General features: G+C 37.5%; 1 protein-coding gene across 1 annotated transcript in view; it reads right to left on the bottom strand.

Annotated features, from left to right (window-relative positions):
- yeats2 (YEATS domain containing 2) overlaps window positions 1–7,690 on the bottom strand; it is a 69,845-nt gene extending 62,155 nt beyond the window's left edge. Inside the window, exons 1-7 of the mRNA XM_016564147.1 lie at window positions 7,623–7,690; window positions 7,167–7,284; window positions 6,993–7,090; window positions 6,666–6,758; window positions 3,062–3,289; window positions 2,824–2,933; window positions 1,175–1,336 (exon numbers count right to left, since the gene is read on the bottom strand). Of these exons, the coding sequence (XP_016419633.1) occupies window positions 1,175–1,336; window positions 2,824–2,933; window positions 3,062–3,289; window positions 6,666–6,758; window positions 6,993–7,090; window positions 7,167–7,266 (791 nt within the window). The 5' untranslated portion in view covers window positions 7,267–7,284; window positions 7,623–7,690. The remainder of the gene's footprint in view (window positions 1–1,174; window positions 1,337–2,823; window positions 2,934–3,061; window positions 3,290–6,665; window positions 6,759–6,992; window positions 7,091–7,166; window positions 7,285–7,622) is intronic.
- Between the last annotated feature and the right edge of the window lie 786 nt (window positions 7,691–8,476).

Below are 8,476 nucleotides of genomic sequence, written 5' to 3'. Positions count from 1 at the left end.
ATATATCAATCAACCACTAATAATTATCATTCAAATTACCATCATTTTATGTTACCATCAAATTACCATTGTTACATTTAAAACATTTTAAATAAGTTAAAATAAAACATTTGAAAAATAATACATTATTTTTAAAAGTGTATCCGAGCGTAAATTAAATTTTTACCTCAGACCTCTCATGAGTTTTCTTCGTGTTAGTTGTGGCAAGCTCAAAAGTGACCACGCGAAAGACGAGCAAGGTGTGGGATTATTTTGAATTAGAAGGAAACGGAAAAGTTTTGTGTAAACTGTGTAATGTCAAATTGGCTTACAATAACTCTACTGGAGCGATGCGTAATCATATTCAATACAGGCACGTAGGCGTTAGCTTAGAGACTAGCCAAAGCCAGCTAATGTCAATCAAGTCATTTGCTATTTTCCATTGTTCTGCATTTCCCCAGCTGATTTTAATAAATAAGCATTGGTTGACGTTGAGTGTGTGCTTTCTTTTTTTTTCTTTTTAACGATCGCCTAAAAATAAATGATGATAACGCGAGGCAAGCGTAGGCTACGGCATAATTGTGACCTATTTTTAGCAGAATTCATTGAGGGATTTGACAGTGTGATTCATAGATTAAGTATTTCAAATGTAGGCTATTATATACACGCACAAAGTTTTTTTTTCTTACTATCTTTTGGGGTTTTTTTGCTTTTAGACTAGTCGACTAGTCGGATACAAAACTTCCGTTTAAACGACAGTCAAATTAGTCGCCGCGCACATCCCTAATATACACCTAGGATGCCTCGGGGGTAAGTAAAACACAGCCTAATTTTCATTTTTGGGTGAACTAACCCTTTAAGTTTATCAAGAGTTAATGTAAGAGTTAAAACATATAATGTTACAAAAAAAGTATGCGCGTTAAATATCGCATGCGATTTATCGTGCAGCCCTAATTCTAACATAAGTGACTTCTTTCAAAATTATTTTAAAAAAAATCTTACTAACCCCAAAGTTTAGAAAGATAGTGTACATTATCACTCTCTCGGTTTTACATGCAATTTACTTTAATAAAGATATTCTCAATAATTAGTGCAAAATATAACTACTGTATACCCAAAGACGGTTATGCACAAAAAAAGCTATACAGTGTGATGTAATTAAAACAATCAATAAGAGAGGCAAGTAAACACACACCTGACTTCCACAAGGTCATTGGGCTTGTAGCTGGGGTGCAGGAAGAACCAGACTTTCTTCACAAAATGATCGATACTGGGCTCTTTGCGAGAACCTCGAACATACACCATCCATTTATGAGTGGACTGATCGTTCTCCTCACGTTTATCAGGGGCAATATACCTGAAAGAGAGAGAAAATCAAACTCAAATCAATTTATAGTTGCATGCATACATTTACTCATTGGTTGGGGAAGATATGTCGTTGCCAATGTAAACCTCCCAGTAACCCTCAGAACAGCCAACTATACGGTTATATTTCAACATTAAACTCTAAATGTCACTCTTCAAGATTCAGTTTGTAATAGCACAGCAGCAGTTTTGCTAGGTATCCACTCAGTAGCAGCAAAGATATAAGTTCAGTTTATTTGCACATGTTGTGAGTTTCTTTTCAGCTCAGCATGCATAGCGCATTTTCAGCTACCTGCCTCAGTAATGTGATTTGTGCACTTCATTTTGAGTTTCTTGGGAAACAAGCATCTGCTACAAACATAAATGTAGAATGCAGAGCCATTCAGAGACCCTTTATTCAGATAAAAAGCTTAAGGTGAGTTTTTTCAGCACACCGGCCCTGGAGTAAACGGTCTCATAAAGATCTTTAGTAGCTCTGCAGGCAAAAAAAAAAAAGAGCTTACATCATTGCTCATATGCAGACACACACACTGGTGTCACTCTCTGAGTGCATTTTATGAGGTAAAGTAGATGAGGACTGTGTGATAATGCGGTTAGATCGCTGCCTAGGGAAAACTAAAGCTTTGCGCCATGTGAAAGTTTATTGGGTTTCGGAGAAATAATACTGAGATTTTCAGGAGAAAGTGATGCATTTAAAAATTAATACAAGCTCAGAGAAATAAATACGGTTTCTCATAAAACCATCTATCCAAATTACAAACTGCTACCATTCATTCAGCAGCTGGTTTTTTTTGTTTGTTTTGACAGAAGAACAAAATACATTTGTTCAATCAAAAATGAAAACTGTCATCATTTACTCACCCACGCCATTCTTCCTAATAATGTATCGAACATACTTTTCCAATTTTACGTAGCTCCTTACTACAGCTGTGCAATACTCAAAGTCTTCTGAAGTCGTACAATAGTTTTTTTTAAAAGAACAAACCAGAATTGAAGTCTTCATTCACTGAAACCTCTGACATTGTATTTCACCTTGGTATGTTCACGACAGATATTTGCTTGTGTTCCACAGAAGAAAGTCATTCATAGAGGTTTAGAATGATATTAGGATGACATAAAAATAACAGAATGATGATGGAATATTAATTTTTTGGTGAACTATTCCTTTAAGGTTGCAGAGACGAGAATAAGGCGTCCTACTCAAGGGCACACCAGCATTGTTCAGAGAAAGAGCACAAACATCAGTCAGGATCCCAGAGGTGCTAAATCAAAACTCTCCAGTGCAATAACAAAGATTTAGTCCAGAATGCCTCTGGAAATAAAGCTGATCTAAACTACAAACAAATGGTAAAATATTCTTCAAATCACACAGGGTTCACGATATGCGTGCAACAGCAATTATGCTAATATAGTCAAATTAAAATGAGTAATATCTGATCTGTAAAATAAGGGCAAAGAGACAACGGTAATGCTTCATACTTAGACACGTTGCCCACAACAATGGTTTTCTTCATGTAGAGCCGAGAAGCCTCATCTCCTGTAGTGTGGTAAGTCACATGCTGCTGGGATGATGGCACACCAAATGTGTCCTACACATGGGCATGTAATAAACAAAATGTTAATGTCAGGTACTGTAGGCATAGAGTAACAGTGCTGTAGCATTTTCAAGCCATGCAAACCCTCAGACTTATATTCTGATAGTGTGTGGGCTACTAGCTTTTTCTGTGTTCCTGCCAGGTCGGCGTTCACGTGGAGCGCCGTCCTCTCTCCCACTGTCCATCTCCCTCTCCCCAGCCTCCCCATGTTGGCTGAGGGACTCGGTCTCAGACTGGACCTGTGATGGGGTCTCTGAATTCTGGTTCAGTGGAGACGAGGAGCGGGAGGGGGAATCCAAGAAGCGTTTTATGGCAGGGTGGTTCAGCACAGATGGGTCACTTTTAGAGGCCTGGAAGCAAATTAATCAGTAATCAACTGTTTGTGCTTAGAGTTAGAAAAAATTTCAACAAAGCAGCAACAAAACTGGAAGTTTGTTCATGCAGAATGATCAAAACCAGAAGTTTGTTGTTTTTTTACATATATTAAGTGCAACAATAATTGCCCACTTTTTCGGCTACCTTGGTTCCAGAAGTATTTTCCCATTCATTCAAATCCCATAGAGATATTTAAAAAGTATTTGTTTATGAGTTATAAGTTATGAACAAAACCAACCAGCTATGAGGTGAATCACACCACTACAAACTTTTATTTGAGGCAAAAAGTATTTGAAAATCAGACAAATACAAAAGGTACAAGACTGTATACTTAACTTTAATAAGGGAAAGAATTACTACACTCCCACACTCCCATGAAGCATTACGAACGATTTAATCAAATTAAAAAAGATGAAGAAATATATAATTATACTTCAAATCAATAGTTTATATATATATATATATATATATATATAGGTGCATCCCAAATTAGAATGTCGTGGAAAAGTTCATTTATTTCAGTAATTCAACTCAAATTGTGAAACTCGTGTATTAAATAAATTCAATGCACACAGACTGAAGTAGCTTAAATCTTTGGTTCTTTTAATTGTGAGTATTCTAATTTGTTGAGATAGTGAATTGGTGGGTTTTTGTTAAATGTGAGCCAAAATCATCTTACTTCAGTCTGTGTGCATTGAATTTATTTAAAGAGTTAAAGAAAACGATAAAGAGTTTTTTAGTGCGATTTGGTGATTGGTGGAGACTTTTTGCAGAATCACAGGTCATGTATTTTGAAACATTAACAACCTCATAGATCACAGCAGGCCTGTCTTTAATGATTTATAAATGATAATTTAAAGGGTTAATTCACCCAAAAATGAAATTTCTGTCATTAATAACTCACCCTCATGTCGTTCCAAACCCGTAAGACCTCCGTTCATCTTCGGAACACAAATTAAGATATTTTGATGCATCCCGTAAGCTCTCTGACCCTCTCATAGACAGTAAATGTCCTTACATGATCAAGGTCCAGAAACATAGCAAGGACATCGGTAAAATAATCCATATGACATCAGGGGTTCTGGGTATGACGCAGCTGACACAGAACAGCATACGCCGTTTACGTTCAGTGGATATTCTCCAAAATGGCACTAGGGTGACGAGGAGGAGACGAATTTTTGAATAAAGTCGTTTTTTTTTTTTCTTTTGCCCACAAAAGTATTCTCGTAGCTTCGTAAAATTACGGTTGAACTCCTGATGTCACATGGATTATTTTACCGATGTTTCTGGACCTTGATCGTGTAAGGATCATTGCTGTGGGTCAGAGAGCTCTCAGATTCCATCAAAAATATCTTAATTTGTGTTCCGAAAATGAACGGAGGTCTTACGGGTTTGGAACAACATGAGGGTGAGTAATTAAAGGGTTAGTTCACCCAAAAATGAAAATTAGCCCATGAATTACTCACCCTCAAGGCATCCTAGGTGTATATGACTTTCTTCTTTCTAGGGCTGGGCGATTTTCCCGATTAATTCAAATTTATTGTTTTGCCACGATTTTATTTTTTAGAAATCGAGGAATCGCGATTTTGAATAGAAATATTACCAATTGTTAGAATTAGACACTTTGACAATATGCCGGTGATATCAGTAAAGAGAAACGAATGATCCAACCGCACATCGGCGCATGTGATTAACCGCTCATGTGTGACGCGCTCTGTGAAGGACCATTATTATAGCGCTAAGCGCCATTCACACAGAATGCGCTTTTATGTAGACAAAGATGCGACACGGGCAGTGGAATAGGTAAAACATGCAAGAAGATGGGAGTGAACTTCTTTTAACTTGAGTGCAGTGTTTTAGAATGGCGTTTCATGCATGAGACACTGCAAGAGACGCGAGCAACAGTCAAACACATCCATGTTTACACAGAAAAAAACTATGGAAAAGCAGCACAATCGAATATAAAAAACCTGTAAAGAACTACTACTGTATGTCTGATATTTCATGTTTGCATCATGGTGACAGGCTGAAAGCTGCTGTTGTTTTTACAGAACATTTATAGTTAATGATAGTCTACTGGTGTTATACCTTTTGAAATTTTTTTAAAAGCATTTTCCTCGTATTATTTCTGAACACATAATATGTATAAGACAAGTTTGTACAATATGTACTTGTAGTTTATGCATCTTTTCTGCAAAGATATTTAACAAGTGATTTGTTTAACATTTACATCAGGTTGACAACTTCATGTGTGCTGCACTTAGAATAGAATTTTCTTTAACTAGAGGGTTAATAAAGAAAAAGTAACTTGAATCATGTTGTAGTTACATTTACAAGTTGACTACTTAAAAATCGGAAAAAAAATAGAATCGGTCAAACATTCTAGAAAAATCGAGATAAATTTTTTTTGCAAAATCGCCAAGCCCTACTTCTTTCAGACGAATCCAGTTGGAGTTATATTAAAAATTGTCTTTGATCTTCCAAGCTGTTTAATGGCAGTCAGCGGGTGTTGCAGTTCATCAGTACAAAAGAAGTGAAATAAAGCACATCCATCCATAATAAAAAGTGCCTCACACGACTGCGGGGGGTGAACAAAGACCTCCTGTAGCGAATCAATGCGTTTTTGTAAGAAAAAGAATCATATTTAAAACGTAATAATCACTTGAATCTAGCTTGCGCTCACTGTTGTACAAGGAAGCAGTTCCGGGGGAATGACGTATGAGGTCAGCTTTGCGCATGCGCCGCTCAGAAGTGACGAACGCGGAAGCGCAGGGGAGAGATCAAAGAAAAACAACGGTCATGAATTAGAAGTACAAAACGAGGATTTGTAAAGAAGAATGTCAGAGGATTTTGATATAAGCCAAGAGGAGACTGGTTTTCCTTTTGCTAAAGGAAGGACACTTTGTTTCATTTGCTCCTGTAAACAAACGTTGGTTTTCACAAGACTCACCGGCGCATGCGCAACGCTGACCTCATATGTCATGCTCCCCGAACTGCTTCTGTGTACAACTGCTGGCGCAAGCTAGATTAAAGTGATTATTAAGTTTTGAATATGGATATTTTTCTTACATAAACGCTTTTGATTCGCTACAGGACGCCTTTGTTCACCTCCCGAAGATCAAAGACGATTTTTAATATAACTCCGATTGGATTCATCTGAAAGAAGGAAGTCATATACACCTAGGATGGCTTAAGGCTGAGTAAATAATGGGCTAATTTTCATTTTTGGGTGAACTATCCCTTTAAAATCAACTGCCCTATGGAGAAAATGAATAGTATTTTTACTTCTGGAACTCGACTGTTTTACTCTATTGACAAAATGTATCAGTGCATCTAATCTCTACAGATTACCTCGGGGACTTTAGGTTGGCCAGCATTGGCATAGTAGTTTGCGACAATGCACGCTCTGAGCTTGTCCATCATTCTCCTGGCCTCATTCAACCTCTGACGGGGGGAAAAAAACAGATAATAGTTCAGCTTTTAAAAGTCATGTAGTGTACTACAGGTTTAGGTGTTTACTTTGTCTCAAGAACTTTGATTTTTAAATTAAGTGTTGACATTGTACCCATAATTGAACTTAAATACAGTTTCTTAGTACGTGTTGCACTGCTGATTAAAGTACTTCTGGACTAACAAAGCACTGCTAGTCCTAAAATAAAGTGAGTATTGGACAATTACCTGCCCGATAACCTCGATCTCATGCTCTTTATTCTTCATCTCAAGAGAAAACTGATCCTTGATGATCACTTCAATCTTCTGCACTGCAGCTTCACAGGCTGGTAAAAATCAAACAAGCAGATTAAAAAACGACTTGTGTGATACTCTACATCACTGTTAGGAACCTAGTCTTACCATTCTGCTCCACCACTTTACTCCTCTTGTTCTCCTGAACTTGAGTGATGTCCTCATAGTCAGGATCTTTGTCCTCTATTTTCCTTTTCACCCCAGACATGATCACTCATTGGTTGGACTGCAGACTCTCAAAATTTAGCTGCTTACCTGCTTGCTTGTAATGTCTAACAATGCGTCCTAGGTAGGCAGCTTATTAGATTTTGAGACACAGCCCTAGTATATGAGCATACAAGTGTCATTATATTTCCTTGACAAACTGATATTAGTTGTTGCAGAGGTTTAAAAACAACTAACAGAAATAAGTCGCTGCTAATCTGACACACACACACTACGCTAAATAAGCTTTATAAGCAGTTATTGCACAACTCACACCACTAACGCTTTTCTAAACTGCGCAAAACGTGACGTAAACACGCACAAGAGTGGTCAGTGTGTTTATTTACACGGTAAACCTACGCTGAATTGGCTGGTGAGGTGTTTAACGGTGAGGCGTTAGCCGTTAGCTTCGGTTGGTCTCGCGCACACGAAAGTCTCGCGCGGACACACGAACTCGTGCAGGGCGCGTTCCCGCTCAGGAAAGAGCGCAGCGAGCGCGCGGCCTACATTAGCGAGATCAGGGGTTTGAAGCTGGGATCCAGGGGCCCCCAGTGGGTCCGTGGAAATATTTAGACGAAAAAAGTGTTAAAGGGGTCATATGACGTTACATAAATAAATAAATATCACACTACTTTAAAGAATCCAGTGGGTCCGTGGAAATATTTAGACGAAAAAAGTGTTAAAGGGATCATATGACGTTACATAAATAAATAAATATCACACTACTTTAAAGAATAGGAAACATATAATGTGTATAGTTGACCACAGTATAAATTGGGTCTTTATACAAGAAACTCAAACTACATTATCTTTAACATTTTTTAATTAAAACATCGAAAGATTGAAAACCCCTGAGCTAGGAGAACATTATTGGGCCTGTACCTGAGCAGAGAACTAAAATATTATATTAAAATATATTTTCAAATTAGTTATTTTATTTTTGCAAATATCTGCTTCAGATTTCAGTTCAATGCACACACTGCCTACCTGTCGCATAACATCACACATTTAGGTTTTCAGTTCATCTCACGGATCTGCCAGGAGCAAAAAAAAACATGTTTTGTTTACATGTAGTCCCTATATTGTATTTCTGAAAAATACAATCCGCCAGGAGACAGTATATGCTAGAAAATAGATGGAAATTTTGAACCTTCACCGAGTTAGGCCATGCTATACCCAAATCTGACCAAAGGGTGGCGCTGAAAACCACATTT

The sequence above is a fragment of the Sinocyclocheilus rhinocerous genome, unplaced genomic scaffold, assembly GCF_001515625.1.
Source record: "Sinocyclocheilus rhinocerous isolate Xijiao unplaced genomic scaffold, SAMN03320098_v1.1 scaffold919, whole genome shotgun sequence".
Classification (NCBI taxonomy): domain Eukaryota; kingdom Metazoa; phylum Chordata; class Actinopteri; order Cypriniformes; family Cyprinidae; genus Sinocyclocheilus; species Sinocyclocheilus rhinocerous.
Note: the sequence above shows the minus strand (reverse complement) of the source record. Positions and strands in the feature narration are given on the sequence as shown.